This window comes from Microcaecilia unicolor, chromosome 2, assembly GCF_901765095.1.
Source record: "Microcaecilia unicolor chromosome 2, aMicUni1.1, whole genome shotgun sequence".
In the NCBI taxonomy this organism is placed as follows: Eukaryota; Metazoa; Chordata; class Amphibia; order Gymnophiona; family Siphonopidae; genus Microcaecilia; species Microcaecilia unicolor.
The window spans coordinates 399,769,162-399,793,244 of record NC_044032.1 but is presented as its reverse complement, the minus strand read 5'-3'; the positions used below and the strand labels follow the sequence as shown (position 1 = coordinate 399,793,244).

The following is a 24,083-nucleotide window of genomic DNA, read 5'->3' as shown; positions in this document are numbered from 1 at the left end:
AGGGGGCTGCTTAGGCGCACGCTGTTGACGGGAACGAGCGCGCTGGGGCTGTCCCTGTGCCTGACGAGGCCTTCGGGCCGGCTGGTTGTACCTACGCTTCGCAAAAGAATAGGGTGCAGCCTGCCGAGCCCGGGAAAACGCCCGCCCGCGGGGGCGGGTGCTGAAGGCGCCCGGTGGGAGAGCTTGTCGAGAGCGGTTTCCCGCTGATGCAGTTGGTCAACCATCTGCTCGACCTTCTCGCCAAAAATATTATCCCCCCGGCAAGGGACGTCAGCCAGTCTCTGCTGGGTGCGGTTGTCCAGGTCAGAGGCACGCAGCCATGAGAGCCTGCGCATCACTATACCTTGGGCCGCAGCACGAGATGCCACGTCACAGGTGTCAAAAATCCCCCTGGACAGGAACTTTCTGCACGCCTTCAGCTGCCTGACCACCTCCTGATATGGCCTGGACTGCTCCGGCGGGAGCTTATCGACCAGGTCCGCCAGCTGTTGCACATTGGTCCGCATGTGGATGCTCATATAGAGCAGGTAAGATTGGATGCGGGTCACGAGCATGGAGGATTGGTAGGCCTTCCTCCCAAATGAGTCCAGAGTGCGAGACTCCCGCCCCGGGGGCGCCGAGGCGGTATCCCTCGAACTCCGTGCCCTCTTGAGAGCAGAATCCACGACCGCTGAGTCATGGGGCAACTGGGGCCGCATGAGCTCTGGGTCAGAGTGGATCCTGTACTGGGACTCTGCTTTCTTGGGAATGGTGGGGTTAGTTAGTGGTCGCACCCAGTTCCGAAGCAGCGTCTCCTTCAGGACATTGTGCAGCGGGACCGTGGAGGACTCTCTAGGTGGTGATGGATAGTCGAGGACCTCGAGCATCTCGGCCCTCGGCTCTTCCACAGAGACCACGGGAAAGGGAATGCTTATAGACATATCCCTCACAAAGGAGGCAAAGGAGAGACTCTCAGGAGGTGAGAGCTTCCTCTCCGGTGACGGCGTGGGGTCCGAGGGAAGGCCCGTAGACTCCTCTGAGGAGAAATATCTCGGGTCTTCCTCTTCCCCCCACGAGTCCTCATCCTCGGTATCGGACATTAGCTCATGTAGCTGAGTCCGGTACCGGGCCCGGCTCGACGTCGAGGCACCGAGGCCTCGGTGTCGTCGAGCGGTGGACTCCCGCGCCGGCGGGGACGGAGCTCCCTCCATCGACGTCGACGGGGACTCCACCTGCGTGGCGGTCGAGACCGGCACCGCAAGCGGCGGCGGTGTCGACAGCCCCGGCGCTGGGCTAGAGCTCGCCGGCGCCACAGTCATCGGCGCCGGGGGCGCAAGCACCCCCGACGCCGGCACAGCCTGGCGCATCCGCCCTTCCAGGATCCCCGGAAGGATGGCTCTGAGGCACTCGTCCAGGCCCGCTGCCGGGAAAGGCGGTGGGGCCGGTAAGGGTGTCGGTGCCAGAAGCTGCTGGGGGCCAGGAGACGGCACCGAGGTGCCGGAACCCCGACGCGTCGGTACCTCCACCACCGACGGAGATCTCTCCTCTCTGCGATGACGCTTCGGCGTCGACTCCCCTTCAGGGTGCACCGAGGGCTCCCGGTGACGGCGCTTCTTGTCTTTTTTCCGGTGCACGTCACCGGCGCCGGAGGGCATGGAGGAGGAGGAGGTCGATCCCCCTCGGTCTCGAGGTACCGGGTCCGACAGGGTTCGGTCCCGTGGCTCACGAGTTGAGGGAGTGACCGGGGCCGACAGCCCACGCGGCCTCTCAACCCCACTCTCACCGGCGGACCGGCGGGCCGACGGGACCTGTTCTCCTGGGGTCGCTGCCATCGGTGCCGATGTCTCGGGCATCGATACCGGTACCGAAGATCCGGCCTTCGATACCGATGCCGTCGAGGTCGACGTCGAGGGGCCGGCGCAAGTTCCAAAAAGACGGTCCCGCAGAACTTGCCTCGCAACCTGAGTCCGTTTCCGGAGACCGAGACACAGCGCGCACGACTTGAGATTGTGCTCCGGCCCGAGGCACTGGAGGCACCAAGCGTGGGTGTCGGTCTGCGAGATCGGCCGGCCGCAGAGACCACACTTTTTAAATCCACTCGGGACCTTCGAGGACATCGACGGAAAAATCGCGTTGGCGAAGTCAAAGTCGGCAATGGTGGCTAAAATCACACCACGAAAAAACCAGCCGACCGAGCGGCCACTAGGCCGCAACGAGGCGTCCCCGCTGGAAGCGAGGGAAAAAGGGGAGCGCGTGCTCCACACGCGCAGTCTTTTTTTTTTTTTTTTTAAAAGAAAAGATAATAAAAGGAAATTAAATTAAATTAACGAAGCGCGATCCGCGTATACGCGATCGCAAGAATCCGGCGGCTGAAGTAGAGAGAGCGGCAAAGCACGACTCTCTCCAGGCGCGGAAAAAAAGGAACTGGCGGGAGCGGTCGCGCACGGGCGGGAAGACGGCCGCGCATGCGCGGTGGGCGTGCCCTGCGTGCCGACCGTCCCGCGAAGCTTCTTCCGGTTGGTGGGGGCTGCCGCGGACGTCAACCCAGTCGTGAGAACAAGCAGCCTGCTTGTCCTCGGAGAAAAAATGATACACAGTCCAAAAATCAAAGCCAAATATATTATGACATAAACTGATCTTAAAAAATTAAAAAAAAAAAAAGAAAGGCAACAGGTACAGTATTAATGCCCTCAAAAATAATCTGCTCTTGCATGAAAACGAACAACTTGACAATATGAATCTACCTACCAGCAATCCTTCTATTACTTTTAACATTTGATAACCTTTGCTCAATATCATGTATTTAAAAAGAAAATGCACCCTGAAAATCCACTAAGAAAATTAAATCACATGGATGAATACATCAAATCATTTCCTTTAAGTAAACAGCAGGATCTACTGTCAACGGAGGGAAAGAATAACCAAGAAATATGCATGTGGATGTCTCATCAAAAGTGGGCAATATACCTAATATAGGAGAAACTGCACCTAAAGTATATTTATGATGACAATAAATTGCTATTTAATGTTCTGATAACCATGGCATTGAAACTGACACTTAACGGACAACTCAAATTTTAACAATTATATGTGGTGGAACCAGACAACATATGAAAATTCTTTAATTTTTCATTCGTCAGGTATAACAGCAAGAATACATAAGTGGAAAACTCGTCAAGAGAATATTTAGTAGCTTCACTATCCTTTTATTTGTTTGTAATGTTGATGTTGAATTATAAATGTTTACTTTAAAACCAGTAAAACATATATAAAAAATAAAGTGGACAATATATCTGTACCAATAACAATACACTGCAAATTTCCCAATGGGGCTGCATAATATTAACTACTGTAAGAAATTTCATGAAATACAGCTCATTTTCTTGCTTATCTTTCTTAAATAGAAGTGAAACTGAAGTCATGCCTGAAATGCAGGATCAAAGCAAGACAGTGATATTGAGTACACTGTAGTACCTGATAGGTAATGCTGATTTTCTGGCACGTCCCCAAGCTGGAACCTTCTTGAACCACAAATCTCTCTCATGAATATTCATTGTGGATATCCTGAAAACCTGACTGGCAGGAATGCCTCCTGGACCAGGTTTGGGAACTACTACCATATAGCCTTACCCAGTCTACCTATCCGTTGTTCAGACTATTAACCACTCAACACATAATGCAACACAATCACTAGTGTTTTTATGTATAAGTGATTAACAATTTTGTGCAATTGTCCATGAAATTAACTGTCAAACACTAACTGTCACATTAACAACTATCTGGTGATTAAATATTACCAAACTGCCAACCACACAAACCACTACCCTCCACTATCCTTTCCTCTCCCTCAGAGATCTTCTGTGCCTGTCCTATGCTTTCTTGAATTCAGATACAGTCTTTTGTCACCACCACCTCCACTGAGAGGCCATTCCACACATCTGCCACCCTTTCTGAAAAGAAGTATTTCTTTAGATTACTCCTAAGTCTGTCCCCTTTCACATTCATTCTATACCCCCTTGTTCCACAGCTTACTTTTAATTCAGAGGCCCATTTCCTGTAAATTTATGCCACGGAGGTATTTAAAAGTATCATATCATTCCTAAGCATACAAATCTTAAGAGTCTGTCCCCATATGCTTTATGACAAAGACTACTGACCATTTTAGTACCCTAAATGAGGTCTCAGAGGCACTACTAACTCCTTTTTCCTGTTGACCATTCCTCTCCCTATACACCCAAGCATCCTTCAGGCTTTGGCCATCACTTTTTGTACCTATTTGACCACCTCAAAATCATTAGATATGATCATCTTCAAGTCCTACTTTTCTTATGTACATAGAAGTACAGATCCCTTTTCCTATTACCTAACCATCCAGAGTGTCCACCCTATTTCAGATATTTATTCACCACAGAGGTCAGATTAATTAGCCCGCGGTTTCCAACCTCCTCCTGTTTTTGTGGAAAAGGCCCACATCTGCCTTTCTCCAGTCCCCTGGGGTTACACCCAACTCTAAAGAATCACTGAAAGGTTAGCCAGTGGAGCCGCAAGGTCCAAAAGAGGAGATACGTGGGAGAAAAAAAATGTTATAATAATATGGAGCAGGGCCAAGTGGCTTCCTGTCTTACTGCCCTCAGGATCTTCACAATGAATATGCACGAGATAAACTTACTGATACTAGGTTTCCAATTATGCAAATGTATCTCATGTATGCTCATTGTGGGTACCCTGAAAACTCAACTACTGCACACCTTGCTTTGCTATACTTGAAATATAGCTAAAGGACAAACAGGACTTCAGAACATTCAGTGGTTCAGGATTCACCATAAAATAGCTTAGTGTAATGAGAGATCACTGTAATCAAACAAAAATGAAATCAATCAGGAACTGCAAACATGAAAGATTATTTAACTGTGCAGAAGTCAAATGCAGAAATAAAAACATACCTTTCTAAAGGCTGCCATGAGAGGGGTTATTTTTCTGTTGTCTGCAGCATCTACATCAGCACCAGCTTGCACCAGTAACTGGACGACATCCAGGTGCCCACCATTTCCTGCCAGCCACAAGGGAGTATTCCCTTTCTTATTACGCACATCAATATGAGCGCCCCTGGAACAGCACAGCAATTTACTTTCACCGACTTGTCTTCCACCCATCCTTTACTGGATTTCTATATTCTATAACAGGGGAAAGCCAATGCAACTTCTCAACCTTTTTTTTTTTTTTTTTTTGAAGCAGGACATTGTGTCTAGCCTTCTATTTTGTGAGACAGTGCAACTTTCAGGAACACCTCCAACTCCATGGAGTGGGGGGGAAAAATGGGGTGGGGGGGGAGGGGAACAGTGCAAGAGGAGAAATACCAAAGCTTCACCTTACAGGTCTAATTCAAGGAGAAGTGAGAAAGAAGAACCACATTAAAATACTACAGGTGGTTTAACTAATACACAAACAGTAATCCGCGAGTTGAAAACGAGTTCCAAAATTGTCACGAGAACAAGGAATCATAATATTATGGCTACAAGCTCTAGAACAAGAGTTGTTTCTTTACATAAGTACTGGATGCACTGAAAGCAATGAGAAGATATGTAACATTGAAATCCCAGATGGTAAAAGGCTCTTTAGAAGCAGGAAAGTGAAAATAGAAATCAACTGAGGTCTGAACTACACAAAGCTAGAGACTAGACAGACCTGGCAGACCATCATGCGAATATACTTACTTGTAGTAGGTGTTCTCAGAGGACAGCAGGACTTATATTCTCACAAGTGGGTGACGCCGACCCACATCGCCCGGTCCGGGATTTATAAAATTATAAATAGAGCTTTGTGGATCGCGAGACACACTCCGTATACGCGAGTGCCTTTCCCTCCTGCTGTGAGAACACGATCGCCTCAGTTTTATACTACAGCAAAAATAAAGTAAATATAACAAAGGAGACAATTCCAAGAGGCGGTGGGAGGGATTGTGAGAATATAAAGCCTGCTGTCCTCGGAGAATACCTACTATAGGGTATTTTTGCTTTCTAGGAGGACAAGCAGGCTTATAGATTCTCACAAGTGGGGAATCTCTAGCATCCATGCTCACCAAAAACAACAAACATTGGTAAATTGAGCCTCGCAATGGCAAGGACATAACATAGATTAACCTGAAACTATATACAAAACTGAGTGAGAGTGCAGCCTGGAACAGAATAAAATGGGCCTAGGGGGGTGGAGTTGGATTCTAGACCCCAAGATTCTGCAACACTGTCTGCCTGAACTGACTATTGCGTTGGGTATCCTGCTCAAGACAGCAATGAGATGTGTGAATGTGTGGACTGAAGACCATGTCGCAGCCTTGCAAATTTCTTCAATGGAGGCTGACCTCAAGTGGGCTACCAATGCAGCCATGGATCGGACATAATGAGCTGTGACATGACCCTCTAGGGCCAGCCCTGCCTCAGAATAAGTGAAAGAAATGCAATCTGCCAGTCAATTAGAGATTGTGAATTTCCCAATGGCGACCCACATCCTGTTGGGATCAAAAGAAACCAAAAGTTGGGCGGACTGTTTGTGGGGCCTGGTCCACTCCATGTAGTAGGCCAATGCTCTCTTGCAAGTTGCTTTCGCCTGGATGGGCATAAGGTCGGGGAAAGAATGTTGGCAAGACAATCTACTGGTTCAGATGGAACTTCGACAGCACCTTCAGCAGAAACTTAGGATGAATGCGCAGGACTACTCTGTTGTGATGAAGCTTAGTATAAGGTGCATCCACCACTAAGGCCTGAAGCTCACCGACTCTACGAGCTGAAGTAACATGCACCAAGAAAATGACCTTCCAGGTGAAGTACTTCAGATAGCAAGAATTCAGTAGCTAAAAAGGAGCTTTCATCAGCTGGGTGAAAATGACATTGAGATCCAATGACACAGGTGAAGGGTTGACAGGGGGCTTTGACGAAAGCAAACCTCTCATGAACCCAACAACTAGAGGCTGTCCAGAGATGGGCTTACCTTCTATACGCTGATGATAAGCACTAATTGCACTAAGGTAAACCCTTACGGAGTAGGTCTTGAGACCAGACTGATAGGTGTAGAAGGTATTCAAGCAGGGTCTGTGTAGAGCAAGCAAGGGGATCTAGGGCCTTGCTCTCACACCAGATGACAAACCTCCTCCATTTGAAAGAATAGCACCTCTTAGTGGAGTCTTTCCTGGAAGCCAGCAAGACCCGGGAGACACCCTCTGTAAGACCCAAGGAAGCAAATTCTAGGCTCTCAACATCCAAGCTGTGAAAGCCAGGGAACGGAGGTTGAGATGTAGAAGAGACCCCTTATTCTGCGTGATGAGGGTAGGAAAACACTCAAATCTCCACAGTTTTTCAGAGAATAACTCCAGAAGAAGAGGGAACTATATCTGTCATGGCCAGTGCGGCGAGATCAGAATCATGGTTCTGCTGTCTTGCTTGAATTTCAACTAGAGGTATGGGAGGATACACATACAGAAAACCTGTCCCCCAGTTGAGGAGCAAGACATCTGATGCTAGTCTGTCATGAGTCTGAAGCCTGGAACAGAACTGAGGGACTTTGTGGATGAGATGAGTAGCACTCCACACTCGAAAGATCTTGTAACCACTCGCCTCCACCTACCCTCCTCTCCTCCTTCCTGTACACATTAATTGATTTGATTTGCTTACTTTATTTTTTGTCTATTAGATTGTAAGCTCTTTGAGCAGGGACTGTCTTTCTTCTATGTTTGTGCAGCGCTGCGTACGCCTTGTAGCGCTATAGAAATGCTAAATAGTAGTAGTAGTAGTAAAGGCTATGCCCACATTGAGAGACCACTCGTGTGGTTGCATTATCCTGCTCAGTCTGTCGGCCAGAGTATTGTTTGTGCCCGCCAGATTAAGTGGCTCAAAGGAATATGCCATGCTGGTGAGCCCAATGCCAGATCTGGATGGCCTCCTGACACAGAGGGCATGATCGGGTGCCCCCCTGCTTGTTGGTGTAACACATTGCAACCTGATTGTTTGAATGAGTACAATTTGATGAGACAGTGGATCTCTGAAAGCCTTTAGAACGTTCCAGATCACCCGAAGCTCCAGGAGGTTGATCTGAAGATGTTTCCTAGGTGGATCAAACACTATGGATGTGTAGCCCATTTACAAAAGCTCCCCAACTGAGAAGAGATGCATCTGTCGTCAGCACTTTTTGTGGCTGTGGAATTTGAAATGGAAGCCCCAGATTCAAATTGGATTGAACGGTCCACCACTGAACAGAGCGTACAAGCTCTGGGGACACTTGGATGACATCTTCTAGACTCCTCATGGCTTGATACCACTGAGAAGCCAGGGTCCATTGGGCCGGTCTCATGTGAAGACATGTCACTGGTGTAACATACACCTGCAGAGCTGTGACCTGCTGAGAGGCTCGAATCTTGGAAGCCAGTACGACAAGAGAATCTGCTCTCGCATCTGGAAGGTAGGCTCCAACCCTCTGTGTATTAAGCAGGGCTGCTATGAATTCCAATGGCTGGACAGGGTGAAGATGTGACTGGGTAGTTTAAAATGAATCCTAGTACTGAGCTCCATCTGAAAACATGCTCTTCATTAGCCAATCATCGAGAAATGGAAACACATGGACTCCCAGTCTGCGTAACAATGCTGCAACTACCACTAGACATTTTGGTGAAGACCCTGGGAGCTGATGTGAGGCCAAAAGGCAACACGCAGTACTGAAAGTGATGTGTTCCCAGCCAAAATCGAAGATACATCTAGTGGGCTGGAAGTATCAGGATGTGAGCATATGCATAAGTCCAGAGAACATATCCAATCGTTTTCCTGAATTAATGGGACAAGGGTGCCCACGGAAACCATCCTGAACTTTTCTCAGACTAGGAATCTGTTCAGGGCCCTTAGGTCTAGGATAGAATGCATCCCCCGTTTTCTACTGCACAAGGAAGTACCTGGGATAGAATCCCCGCCCTTCCTCCCCAGGTGGAATGGGATCAACCACATGGGCCTTCAGAAGGGCGGAGAGTTCCTCTGTAAGTATCTGCCTGTGCTGAGAGCTGAATGAATGAATGAATGTCTTTGATAACAACTGAGTGCAAATCTGAGAGAATATCTGAAGAACCCACCAGTCGGAGGTTATAAGGGGTCACTTCTCGTGGAAAAACTTCAGCCTCCCCCAATGGCAAGTCATTAAGGATGGACACTTTACTGTGGCTATGCTATGCTGGAGCCAGTCAAAAACTCATCCCTTGCTTTGACTGGGGAGCAGCAGGGGCCTTAGGCGCACGCTGTTGACATGAATGAGCACGCTGGGGCTGAGCCTGAACAGACTGGCGAGCCGAGGGGTTATACCTATGCCTCTGATAGCAATAGGCAATACTCTGAGCAGAGATCCTGGATGCCACATCAAAAGTGTCATAAGTGCCCCTGGCCAAGAACTTTTGACATGCCTTCTGCTGCAAAATGACTCTGCCTGCTCCTGAGAGACTGCCTCAGCCAGGTCCAATAACTTGTGCACCGAGTGAAGAGCTGGTATTATTGTATTCAGGAAATAAGCATGGAAGCCTGGTACATCTACCTCCCAAAAGAATCTAGGGTTCTAGCTTCTCTACCTGAGGGCGCTGAGGCATAGTCCCTGGAACTCCTGGCTCTTTTGAGAGCGGATTCCACCACCATGGAATTGTGAGTCAACTGAGGCTCCGGATACTAGGTGTCGATCTTCTTAGGCATGACAGGGACCAACAGAGGGGACTCCCAGTTCCTAACAAGGACTTCATGGAGTACCTCATGGAGAGGGACAGTCACAGCATCCCTAGGAGGAGACGTGTGGTCCAGGACTTTGAGCATCTTGGCCTTGGGCTCATCTTCCACTTCCAAAGGAAAGGGAAAATCATCAATCATTTTCTTAACAAAAGCCGGGAATGAAAGGCTCTCTGGAGGAGACATTCTCATTTCAGGTGGAGGGGAGGGTTCAGAGGGAATTCCAAAGGACTTATCTGAGAAAAAGTACCTTGGATCCTCCTCTGAATCCTCTTCAGTGTCAGACAATACCTCCTGATGGGAGTGTCGAGACCGAACTTGCCTTGACGTGGAAGAACCATGTCCACGAAAACTGTGTCGAGAAGTCAATCCCACATTGACTCCAGCAAAGTTTCATCCAGGGACGTCGAGGGAGTGCCGACTTGGGTGGCAGTCGACACCGGAGCTGCATGCAGCATTGGTGTTGGAGGCCGCACCAAAGGCTGAGGACCAAGCAGAGCCACAAAGGTAGGCAAGGTAAGCACAAGCACCCCCGAAGCCCATGCAAACCGTTGCATGAGACCATCCAGCAACTCAGGGAGCAAGGCCCAGATGCACTCATCAAGGGCAGACACCAGGAAAAGTTGGGGTGCCGGCTCAGGCTTAAATTGCAGAACCGCTGTGTCGATGAGGGAGCTGGGTCTTGGCTGCTGGGAGACCAGCGCATCAGATCTCATCAGTGGTCTTCCCAGCGCCGACGCTTCTCAGGTGCCGAATCCTTCGACGCCCTGGAGCTCCCGGCCTCATGTGTTGAGGGCAACCAATGAAGATGCTTCTTAGCCTTCACCTGAAGAGTGTCATCGAGCCTCCATGGTGCCAAGGACATCGAATTCACACGACACCTCAGGCAATGAACAGTCCCAGGGGCCCTGCACAGCAGGAAGCCTCGAGGCAGATGGAGACCTACTTGATGCTTCACTGCTCCCAGTGTCTAAGGGTCTAGCAGCAGTCATACTTACCAACGCTCCCCTATGCCTGTGCAACGCTCAATGTCAATATCGATGCCTCCGTCCTTGATGCCGACGTCTAGAAACCAGACTTGCTCCAAAAAATCTTCTCACATTGAGCCTCTCTGGAAATCTGGGTCCTCTTCTTCATGAGAAGACACAGTTAGTAGGGCTATGGTCGAGCCCAAGACACTGTAGACACCAAGAATAGGTGTCTTTCCCAGAGATTGTCCAATTGCAGCAGGTACAGCGCTTAAAGCCACTGGGAACCTTTGTGAACAAGGAAGGAAAAACTTCCTCAGCTAAATTAAATGAAGCGATGGTGCCTGAAAAACAATGGTTGAATGAACACAAATCAAGAATACAAAAACGGGTAATGACTGCCCCACTAGTACAACACTGGGTGGATTACCAACATAACCTTGAGGAGATTCAGTGGCGGATTATTGACTGTGCCCAGCTGGGCTGGGAAGGAGGGAATGCTGGTCGTATACTAAACTATAAATAACAGAGATGGATATTTTATTTGAAGACTTTAAGTCCGGGTGGGCTAAACTCCGAAATGGATTGATGGTCACTAATTAGAGTGACAGTAATGGGGTCCTATTAGAGTAGAGCATTTTTGTTCAGCTGGGAGCTATTTAATTGATGAATTCCGCGTCAGACACCGCGGCCATCTTTTTGTATTTGCAAGAGCAGACTATGAGGTACGGTAGTCACAGTTCTTAAAGATTATGGAGAAGAGATAAAATAATAATAAAAAAAAATTTTGTGGAAGATTATAGCAGCAAATACTAATGATCTATGTCTATTTCAGCAAACCTCCACCCTGATGAAGAATCTCGAAATTTGGCCTTGTTGGCAGAGGTTTGATCGATTTGCAGGGCTGTTGCTAAAGCTAAATACCTAGTTAATTGTACTGAAAGTTTGAAATGTCTGGCAATTCAAAAAAATATCGGGTGGATCTATGAAGATGCACACAGCGCCATAGTGGATGGGACGCTGTGCCCAAATGGGAATTAGTACATAAGTACATAAGTAGTGCCATACTGGGAAAGACCAAAGGTCCATCTAGCCCAGCATCCTGTCACCGACAGTGGCCAATCCAGGTCAAGGGCACCTGGCACGCTCCCCCAACGTGAAAACATTCCAGACAAGTTATACCTAAAAATGCGGAATTTTTCCAAGTCCATTTAATAGCGGTCTATGGACTTGTCCTTTAGGAATCTATCTGATGATCCCCGTGAAAAAATTGAGTGAATAAATAGAGTACAATGAATAAGAGAGACTGAACTGTGCTAGATAAAGCTGGATGTTTGGGACATAAGATTTGTATATTGAAAAAGGGGCAAGGCATGGCAAAAAAGAAAGAGAAAGTTTCTGGCTGAAGTCAAGGCCTAAAAGAGGCCTGATGACAATGAAAAAGAAAGGAACCCTTAAACCCATGGAAAATAAACTAAAAACTTAAGGGAAAACAAAGAAAGAAGGTTCTACAACAGGAACACAATAATGGAAGAAAAATTTAATGAAAAAAACCCGAAAGACACAAAAAAGCTCTTTAGGATCGAGCGATGTGAAGACACAGTACAAAAAACACGCCCTCTCCTCACCGCGGTAGAAAAAGAACTGAGGAGACCGTGTTCCCGCAGCAGGGTGGGAAGGCACTCATGCTCCACAAAGCTCTATTTATACTTTTATAAATCTAGGACCAGGCGACGCAGGTCGGTGTCACCCAATTGTGAGAATCTATAAGCTTGCTTCTCCTCGGAGAAACTCTTATTTTTCTTGCAACTCAAATTTATTATTGTGCTTTTTTTGTAGGAAAGAAGGTAACATTTGCAAATTATTAGCCTTATTTTACTGTGACCTTGCAAAGATGCCACAGCCCAAAGGTGATTTCCTGCCTGACTTTTGGTTACCGATATTCAATAAATTCACCCAAAGAAACTAAGTGCTGCTGCTGTATCTTCAACTTTAATTATGCTGGTTTTTGTTCCATAGTATCTGTCAATTAATGGTACTCTTATCTCCTTAACAAAGTCCTTTAAGTACCTTGGCATTGTCTTTGACCAGCAGCTCAATTTCAATTGTAACAAATTATCAGTTGGTGCTACCATGTCCCAGGTAATACTGCTCACTACTAACACCAAGAGCCTTGGTAACATCCCTACTCCTATGCTCTACTCCAGTCCTGTTATATGATAACGTGAAAATTTTAGGTGCTATCCTAGACAACGTTCTAATATTTATTCCCCAGATTTCTTCGGTAGTCCAGCATCATTTTATAAGCTTCGCATGATCTGCTCTATATGGTCATATATAGATCATGCTGCTCTGAAGATTCTTATCCACTCACTTATTCTTACATAGCTTGACTACTGCAATTCCATATATCATGGTCTTCGAGTAAAAAGATTTATGACGTTTTCAGATCGCGCAAGATACGCCTATAAAACTGCTCACCGGCCACAAGAAATACAATCACATTACACCACTCCTTAAAGAGGCACATTGGCTACCTATGGCCCATCACATCACCTTTAAACTGTTTCTTTTAGTGTACAAAATCCGCTTAGCGGTAGAACCCTTATTTCTCTCCCAGTTTCTGACACCCTATTGCCCTACCAGGATTTTGTGCTCACAAACCCAGAATAGACTTATCGTACCCTCTCTTCGCAACACTTTACACAATTCTACCAGACGATCTATATTCTCTGTCCAGGGCCCAGACCTGTGGAACACCTTGCTCAATCATCTCAGGATCCACAGCACCCTTCAGTGCTTCAAGATGGACCTTAAAACTCACTTATTTAGAGGGGCCTATCTTTAAGTATGTTTCTTGCCAGTGACTCTAGACTGAACAGTTGTTCTTGTGTGCTTCTCCTCCCCCATTTCCTATCATTATTGTAGTTCTCTCCCTACCCTCTCTGTGTTTTTTTTTTGTTACATTTGTACCCCGCGCTTTCCCACTCATGGCAGGCTCAATGCGGCTTACATATTGTATACAGGTACTTATTTGTACCTGGGGCAATGGAGGGTTAAGTGACTTGCCCAGAGTCACAAGGAGCTGCCTGTGCCTGAAGTGGGAATCAAACTCAGTTCCTCAGGACCAAAGTTCACCACCCTAAGCACTAGGCCACTCTCTTTCTTACCTTTATATTAGATTGTAAGCTAACTAGACATTTCTTCAGTAGGCGGAATAGTAAGCCTTTCAATAAACTTGAATTGTCAAGTTGCTTCCTCAACACAATCTTGTATCATAGCACTTCAGTTTATCTCTCAGTATTACATCCCTTAGTTATTGCATACTTGTCTATGCATGCCTTATTAAAAGATTTCAGTCTGTGCAAAATACAGCCATCTGTATTCTCTATCGCACAAAACAATTTGACCAAGTTACCCCACTCCTAACACGCTCACACTAGCTTCTGCTTCTCTACAGAATCCACTTTAAGATATTAATTTTGACTCATAAGTCCCTCTTCTCATCTGCCCATGCTTACCTCTCCTTTCAATTAAACACCTTACATTCCAGCGAAAGCGCTCAGCTTTTGAATCTCATCTTTCAATCCCTTCTGTTTAATATTCCCTTCTTGATTCCACCCATCATGCAGCTTTCTCTTGTACAGCCCAAGCCCTCTGGAATGCTGTTCCCATTCCCCTCCATTCAGAACCTTCATAACTGAAGTTCCGAGCTACTTTGATAACACACTTGGTTTGACAAGCTTATGGTCAACATGCAGAGTCAGGGGCTTGACAGGGAGACTGAGGACCCTTCCCTTTCTTTACTGTTTTCCCTTGTCCTGTCCTTTTGTTTCTATTCTATGATGCTGAATAGATTTCTTTTCTCTCTTTTTGAACTATAGTTTGTGAATTATTCCGCTTAGGCGGTATACTAAGAAATGAATATCAATACTTTTAAAAAAGATATCATCATCCACATAACGCAAGGAGTCAAAAATCAAAGCCAAAGGGGGTCAATAATCAATTTAAATGGCCAGAAACAGCTCCTGGCTGTCTGAATTGCTTGTCCGGGGCTAACTGGGCATATTCATTGGCACTTAACTAGACAGTGCTATTGAATACGCTTGGTTAGTACCTAAGTCAAAACCAGCTATTTTGTGGGTAGTCCAGGGCAGAGTAGCATTTATCTGATTAAGTGCCCATATTCGGTTCTTAACCACATACGGTAACAGCATAAAACATAGTCCTATCTTTATGCAGTTCACCTTATGAAGTTCGGCGTTGACTATCACACAGAACTGCGTAGGTTTTAATTGGCCATGTATGTCTATATATTCAATTCTGGTGCCCGGATATGGCTTGACATTGAATATCTGGGGATATAGCTGGCAGTGGCCAAAGAAAGCTGACCGTCAACGGCCGAAAACCTACCCCAAGTTTGTTTTATGAACAAATGTTATGCTACATTTTACTAATTGGAATAATACAGCACTGGCACTTAGTTTTTTCTAGGTGAATTCTTGGATATCTGGTGTCATTTATTCATCTTGTACTTCTTTATTGTTTAGTACCAAAGTACCTGGGCTTTTGGTTTCAACACTGGTTTAATTCAATGCACTCAGGAAAAGTGAAGTAACAAAACTTCCAATAAAGTTACGTTGCTTTATAATTATTTGGATTTGATCACACATTTCAGTAGTAACTCAAGGTGTGTTACATTCAGGTACACTGGATATTCTGTGTGGTGTAATTTAATACTGTAATTTCTATTCTGTCTTTTTGGTCTAAGAAAGTACAGGGCCAGGGCTGAGGAGATGGTACACCAAACCTCCGACCTGGACTCCGACACCTCTACTTTTCTACTGTCCAACTCCGACTCTAGCTCCTACTGGTATTAGGCTTTAAATGTTTTGTTCTGGAAATCTATGTACCTATTTATCTGTCTATAGATATCTTTGTCCTGGATCTAAAGTACTGGTAAATATAACCAATATTTACTATTACTTTAGAGAAGGGGTTCTGAACCAGTCCTCGGGACACACCTAGCCAGTCAGGTTTTCAGGATTTCCACCAGAAAATATGCACAAGTTATATTTGCATGCACTACCACCATTCTACGCAAATCTATCTTATGCATATTCATGGTGGATATCCTGAAAACCTGACTGGATAGGTGTGTCCCGAAGACTGGGCTGAGAACCTTGCTTTAGATCCAGGACAAAAAGATAAGTATAAAATGATAAAAATGTATCACATATTATAACGTTATAAGTTTTTATTTTGAAACTGAAGTCGGAGTCAGCACATTTACTGACTCGAACTCCACAGCCCTGTACAGGGCAATGTACTTCACGGATTATTAAACTGCCATACCTGCTAATGAGCAGCTCACAGAACTTATAGTGGCCCTTGTCTGCAGCAATGGTTAGAGCTGTGTCTCTTGAAGAAGGGACAGGAGAAGCATTAACATCAGCACCTTTGTCAAGAAGAACTCTTCCCACTTCAGCATACCCACCAGAAGCCGCTTCCATCAACGGCGTGAGACCAGTCTTATTGGAGAGAAAATAGAGGAAAAGAGGATTTTTTTTTTCCAAGTTATTTAAACAACACCTGCTAGAACGTCACCTGCAAACCTTGGCCACCTAACCTCCTCACCAAAAAGGACGTGAGATGGTCGTTTGAACCCTTTATTCACAAAGTAACATTTCAAAGCTAAAACTTAAGATTAGAACATCAACACAATAACATAGTAAATGACTGCAGGTAAAGATCTGCATGGTCCACCCAGTCTGCCCAACAAAGGCCAAGCTGAACCGACCACTCTGTGCAGGTAATAACCATTCATGCTTAAACACCGATTGGTAATTTGGCATCATGCTAATCACATATATGTACTCAAACATAATGCAGTCTTGGGACAATAGTTTATAAGCAAAAGTACTGCTAACAGTATTTCATTGCTAATCTCAATGTTAAGAACATGATAAAGTGATATACAATATGCAGACTTGATCTTCATATGTCTTTTGCCATTTGCAGGGCACAGACCAGAGAAGTCCATCCGGCACTGGCCTTAGTTCCCAACTACTCTTATCCAACATAATATCTCAACAGCCATGCTTATTTATTTATTTGTAGCATATATCCCGCATTTTCCCAACTATTTGCAGGCTCAATGTGGCTTACATTATTCCGTAATGGCAATCGCCATTTCCGGAATGAGAAATACAAAGTGGTATTGCATTAAAGTTCATAAGTGACATTATTATTATTTATTGCATTTGTACCCCACATTAACCCACCTATTTGCAGGCTCAATGTGGCTTACAGAGTGTTGTTATGACATAGTCATGACAGGATCTTAGATACAATCGGTAGTAAGCAGAAGATGTATAAGGGATTAGAGAAAGAAGTGTTAGATAGGGTGGTGTAAGAGGTGTATTTTAATACTTGGGTGGGTTGGGTGGTGATTTGTGTCATTAAGGGTTCTTCTTGTAGGCTTTGTTGAAGAGATGTGTCTTCAAAGACATAGTAAATTAAGCAGTCAAGTATAAAGAATTCATTTCCGGAATGAGAAATAAAGTGGTATTGCGTTAAAGTTCATTAGTGACAAAGTAAATGAAGCAGTCAAGTATAGAGAATTCGGTTTTGTCCAGTTCTGGTTTAAGTTTCCTTGTCTGGTATTTAGGATGGATCATTATGGTATGCCTTATTGAATAGGTTTTGTTTCAATCTTCCTATTTAAGCAACCCTTGCGCATATCCCACACACTTTTGAATTTGTTCACTGTTTTTGAAAAAATTCAAAAAGATATGGCTTTAAAAGTTGTCATAAATTTAAATGGGGGCCCTTTTTACAGCATTGTGTGTATTAACAATTTGGTTCTTTGTACTGGTTTTGTGTAAACATAGCGTGACGGGGGGGGGGGGGGGATAGACTCTTAAGGGGATATCTGAGGGGAGGGGTTGTTGGGGTGGTTTGGGTTAATTTGGATTCTTAGAAGGGGGGGGGTTAAATAACTAAACAAAAATCTAACCAATAGAAGTTTTATTTGATTTGATTCTATTGTTAAACAATTAACGATTTCTTGGTGTCCTTCAAGGATTTGGAAGGTTATTATTTCCTGTTATAAGGGGTGGGTTTACCTCTCTGATTGTTCTGAGTGTACTTTAGTGCTGTATTGTGGTGACACTATTTGTATGGATTAAAGATTCAATAAAGACTTCTTATAAATTAAAAAAAAAGTTGTCATAAATTTTAAAAAAATATTGAACTCTAATACCTCAAATAGAAAAGTGCAGTGGTTACAGAACTAGTACCGACAGGTCACCTGATTATTCTTGGTAACTATTTTCTTAAAAATGGTATACAAAACTATATCACCATTGTACTGGTACAAGCAAGTTACAATAGGTTAGAGAAAGTTGGACTTTGATTTTTGGGAACACAAAAACATTAAATGTTTATTGAAAACAGTTAAGTATCATCATTATTTCAAAAACACAGGATAACTTTTACAGTAGCTATTATTCCAAATATACCAGTATCCACTAGTGCCACAAGTATAGCACACATGTAAATGTGAGACACAAGCCTGGACATGGGGGAAGCCATTGCTTGCCCCAGGATTAGCTACTAATTGGGTTTCTGCCAGGTACTTGTGACCTGGACTGGCCACTGTTGGAAGCAAGATACTGGGCTAGATGGACCACTGGTCTGACCCAGTATGGCTATTATTATGTTCTTAGATAACAAACAAGTAAAGGGTAAAGAGAGTTGATATATTGCCTTTCTGTAAACCAAAGTAGTTTATATTTATTATATGCAGGTAATTTCTCTGTCCCTAATGGGCTCATAATCTAAGTTTTGTACCTGACAATGGAGGATTAAATGACTTGCCCAAGGTCACAAGGAGTTGCAGTGGGAATCAAACCCAGTTCTCCAGGTTCTCAGTCCACTACGCTAACCATTAGACTACTCCTCCACTCTCTATTACTGTGAAGATGAGATGCAACTACCAGAAGAGTGAATGAATCCCTGCAATTGCTTAACATTGACTTACACATGTGTTAACTTACCATATTCTATAAGTTTACACATGTGTAAGTCCCACCCATTGTACACACATGTAAAACTCCCAAGATATGCAGGTATCTACAGAGTAGCTGTTAGGCAGTTTTTGACATCCAGTTTGCCCAAAAAGGTGGCCAGAGTTAAATCTGGTACTCTGCACAGGATCTACTTTTTTATGATTAAAACACTGGAATACTTAATCCCTTTCTCTCTCTCCCTACCAATTTTGGGGCACAGAGTGTAGAAGTCTACCCGGCACCAATGCTACTACTGGAGCTGCCTTTGAAGCCCACTCCAGCCTTGATCCTGAAGTGTTTTTGCCATTGATGGGACACAGACTGTAGAAGTCCGCCTGGAAGTCTTACTTCCCAATCTCTGAAGTTGCCATCAAAGCTCACTCCAGTTATGAGGCCATTTAAGTCAGTGTTTCCCCAAGTCCAGTCCTGGAGTACCCCTTGCCAGTCAGGTTTTAGGATATTCACAATGAATATGCATGAATTTGATTTGCATACACTGCCTCCATTATATGCAAACCTCTTTTATGCATATTCATTGTGGATATCCTGAAAACCTGACTGGCAAGGGGTACTCCAGGACCGGACTTGGGAAACATTGATTTAAGTTTTGCTTTAACTGGATTCCATTCTTTTTCTATATATATTGTTCCTCTGTGTTTATCCCATGTATTCTTGAGTTCCACCACTATTTTTGTCTTCACAGCCTCTCGCAGGAGGGCAATCCAGGTATCCACCACTCTTTCTGTGAAAGCACCTGTGGTTAGCACCTAATTTATAGGATTCCCCCATATGTCTAGAGTTCTTCCATTGTTATCAGCTTCCAAAACACTTATTTTTTATCCCAAAGATGATCCTATAAAGATATACACAGTATCATTTTCTGCAAGGAAGTTCCTAGAACTTGAGCAGTTTGCATGCGTGTATAAATAACATTTTTGTCAAACACGCAGGTGGGAGAATTTGGAACTCAAGGAAGAATGCCAGATCATGTTATGATGTTTGGGACAGATGTAGGAACTGGAATCCTTTTGTTTTCCTCACCTTCGCTCTGTGCTCCACATTGGCTTTCCTATCAAGCAGTAGGCTGACCACTTCGGTCCTTCCCTGAAAGCAGGCCAGAGTAAGGGCCGTGTTCCGATTGGTCTCTATCTGGGCATTGATGTCAGATCCCATGTCCAACAGCAGCTTAACAGCAGCAGTGTGTCCATTCATTGCTGCTAACATTAATGGAGAAATGCCCAACTTGCTGCCCGTTCTAAAGACAACAAAATATACAGAAAAAAAAATGCTAAATTTTCAAATGAAGTCTTGGCAGGAAAAAAGACAATTTACAGTGTAATTATATAGACAATAAAACTAACATCTAAGGGGTTCTTTCACTAAGCTGTGGTAACAAATGGCTTTAGCTACCCTTACACAGGTCATTCCAACGTCATTTTACCGTGGCTGTGAAAATCTTAATTTTCTATTTACTTCATTAATGGACGTGAATAATGTTGCCATTAGCAGACTTAAAAAGTTAACGAAGGAGCACTTACTACCACCTCTCTTATAGACGGTAAGATCTCCCGCATTAACCATGCACTAAGCAGTTAGGTTCGGTAAAGTAAATGAACTAACTAGCTAGTGCAGGAATGCCCCCCCCCCCCCCTCTGCTCCTAATATGCCCCCTTAAAAAATTCAAACAAATATTTACTAAATAGTTAGCATATGCACATGAAAAAATGCTGGGCTTGATGGACCTTCGGTCTGTCCCAGTATGGCAATACTTATGTACTTACGCACATGTTGGTAGCTCAGCTACACTTATTACCACTTATTGAGGTGTCAGTAAATGCAGCTGTGTTATCAGCAGTTGTGAGTGCATGGCACCAACCTGTGCACTAGCTGTTACAGCCAGCAGTCCTCCAAGCCAACCCATGCCCAGTTCCCATCCCCACCTACATTAAGCAGCTAGCACTGTCTGGTTTTAACAAGCTAACATCTACCACACAGTAAAACTCATAGTAGTTGATGAATGTAAATTAGTCTACAATAAGAAATGAAACTGCTGTCTACATGGACCTTATCTGCCATCATAGCCTATGTTCTAAATAATCCAAAATCCTTCTTCAAATTGTGGTTAATGCCAATACTTTGAGCAGGCTAATAAAAGATTCAGGGGGAAAATGCATTAAACTCCCCACAAAAAATCTGTATCTCTTTGATCTTCGTTAAAGCTGAACAATTCTGAAACAGTGAGCCATGCAGGAAGGAAATCACATACAAACGAGCTGCTCGCAAAAAAAGTGAGCAGCTTGGTGAGGAACAAGCCGGCCGGTAAGCTGCACATATGTAGAACAGTCAATCGCTAAGCGTGGCTGCTCTACGCATGCTTAGAACAGTGTGTGCTACAAGCTGCGTGTATGAAAGCCGTGTGTATGGCAGTGTAACTACAGAAACTAGGGGCAAAAAACCCAACAAACGTAAGAGAAAGGGAACAAATCCACTTCTGCTACTTCTTAGCATTGCCAGCCTGAAAGCAGAAAGCAAATTGGAGAACTCACTCCAGACTGGCTGCAGGAGGTCGGGGTAGAACCATCATGGTCAACACAATCACCACTGTTCTGCAGGAGAAGGAACAGCAGGGCGTGCGAAGAGAATGGGATTACTGGTACTGCTGTTTCCGCTAACCCTTTCGTGTCTTGCTAAAGAATTTTTACAACTGGTTCTTGATGTCTTTTAACACCGGATCCATAAACATTGATCTTTGCATCTAAAGAGAACATGATGTTTTTAGACCAGAATTAATTAGTATAGTGGAGCTAGCGATGTGTCAAGGCTTGCCCACCATAGAGAGAAAAGCAGGAGGCTTTTAGGACTCATCATGTCAGGGCTCTGGCCTGGCGTCAGCCTTCTTTGCCTTCTTGCGAGTCTATCGCCATGGCTCCTCCACACCTCCCGTAAAATTTCTGTTGCTAAAGGTAGGCGGTTCTTTCTGTGAATCATTCAGAAATGGCTGTGCATCCCTCGGAATGAACCTTTGAATACTGAACAGCTCATTTGAATACATTAGCTTATGCTTTCCGGTGTTTGGTGCCGCAACGGCAAGAAGCCTGCAGATCTCCTTTATGCATTCATCCCTGGATTCCCTATTAGCTAAACCGTCTTGAACTGATCAAAACCTCATGTTGCTGATCCATTAAGTTTTGTGCATCTCTTCCTCAGGCTTAATAAAATTAAAAAGTGTATCAAATATACTCTGTAGTTTGCCACAAAAGAGAATACAAATTAAATGGCACCTTTAACTATGGGTTTTTTTGTCAAATATTATTCATGAACAGTATAAAATGAGACATGTAAGAAAAAATGGATGAACTTTCCAACAGCATCTTTTTAAAAAATTATTACATTCATAATGATATTAGTTATTAAGGGTGGTCTGCAAGGGGTATTGCTGTAGCTTTTTGCCAGCAAATTAGTGGGTTTGGAAGGAGGTTCAAGGTATGTTATGGGCTTTTGCATTGCAATAGCAAAACTAGTACATTATGACCAGGATGGCTTTGCAAAAGGAAGGTATGCCTTATCAAACCTACTCAAGACAGCTGAAGTATACAAATAAGACACCACAACTGATTCAGACTTAGCAACCTTAGAAGCAGAAAAAGCATTTGATAAACTGCCAGTAGCTATTTTGGATTTTAAAACAGGTCAACAAAGAGATTTTTTTTTTTTTTTTTTTACCATGGTAAAATCCTTATATAGTAATCTCACAGCTGGAAAATTAATGGGTATTTCACAGTGAAATCTGGACTAGACGGGATTCCCACTCTCCCCTTCACTGTCTACTCTCTTACCAAAATTAGTGAGGCTGAAATACTAACAGGTTTTTAGAGTGGACAAATAAGTCCCACATACATTTGTTTCCAGATTGTATAGGAAAAAGCCAAAGACAATATTAACTAGTCACATCATCGCTATTTTTCAGGATTAAAAATAAAGTTTTGAAAAACTGGAGGTGGAAGATGGCATCAGAGACTATCTCATTGGGTTTGAGCTCCGTGTAGACCTCTCCAGTGTGCTAGTTCATCAGTTCCTTGTTATATGTGCAATGAGCAAGAGAAGACCCATACCCTTTTGCTTCTGGTCAGGCCTCTTCAATGATTCAGTCAAAAATAGAGGGATACATAGTCCTTCCCAGTGGCGTAGCCACAGGTGGGTTTGGGTGGGCCAGAGCCCACCCATTTATGGCTCTGGCCCACCCAACAGTAGCACATGTTTAGTGGTAACTGGTGGGAATCCCAAGCTCCGTCAGCTGAAGATTTCCCCCTGATAGTAATAAAATGCTACTCTCCACGACACCGGCCCTGCTCAGTTTCAGTGCATTCCTGCTGCCAAGGTGGAAAAAAGCGTTTTCCCCACCAGCTGAGATTTTTTTTCTTGGAGGGGGGGGGGGGGGGAGAACACATGGTGCCCACCTAATTCTTGCCTAGGCCCACCCAAAATCTGATGTTTGGCTACGCCCTTGGTCCTTCCCCCTTGGGAATCTAACTTTGATCTCTTGTGTGGCAGCACACAGCATTAACACTGAACTACCAAACTAACCCGATGAGCCTTTCTATAAAATCTACAGCTAATGAAAGAGCAAGACAAGGACATGTTATCTGCCCCATTACCATTTAACTTAAGGACTTATTTCATCCTTCATGTCCTATAAACAGCCATCAACAATAATTAAAAAAACAAAAAACAATACACGAGGTGGTGGCGATGAAAACAGTAACGGAATTCAAACATGCGTGGGATGTGCATAAAGGAATCCTATGCAGAAGGAATGGATCCTCAGAAGCTTAGCTACAATTGGGTGGCAGAGCAGGTGGGGGGAAGAGGGGTTGGTGGTTGAGAGGCGAGGATAGGGGAGGGCAGACTTTTATACGGTCTGTGCCAGAGCCGGTGATGGAAGGCGGGACAGGTGGTTGGGAGGCAGGAAAAACTGCTGGGCAGACTTATACGGTCTGTGCCCTGAGACAGACAGGTACAAATCAAGGTAAGGTATACACATGAGTTTATCTTGGGCAGACTGGATGGACCGTGCAGGTCTTTTTCTGCCGTCATCTACTATGTTACTATGTAATAAGTGTGAAGTTCAGATGCTACTGCCTAGGACAGGTTGGCAAACCGATGCTCACAGACAGAATGAAACTGCATCAAATTATAAATGTCTATGGTTAATGCTTAATCATTACTTATTTTGGAGAAAAAAGATAACAGCAGGTCAAAGTTATTCAGTCAATTCAAGTGATCATTTTACTTCTACATAGATTAGGTGCAATATGATCGAGATT

At 44.4% G+C, this 24,083-nt stretch overlaps 1 protein-coding gene across 3 annotated transcripts in view; it reads right to left on the bottom strand.

The window, feature by feature from the left end:
- ANKRD17 (ankyrin repeat domain 17) overlaps positions 1 to 24,083 on the bottom strand; it is a 374,674-nt gene that overhangs the window by 113,517 nt on the left and 237,074 nt on the right. For all 3 annotated transcript variants that reach the window (XM_030190627.1, XM_030190626.1, XM_030190628.1), the window contains 3 exons: positions 19,801 to 20,014; positions 16,043 to 16,218; positions 4,923 to 5,085 (listed from right to left, as the gene is read on the bottom strand). In XM_030190627.1, the coding sequence (XP_030046487.1) occupies positions 4,923 to 5,085; positions 16,043 to 16,218; positions 19,801 to 20,014 (553 nt within the window). The remainder of the gene's footprint in view (positions 1 to 4,922; positions 5,086 to 16,042; positions 16,219 to 19,800; positions 20,015 to 24,083) is intronic.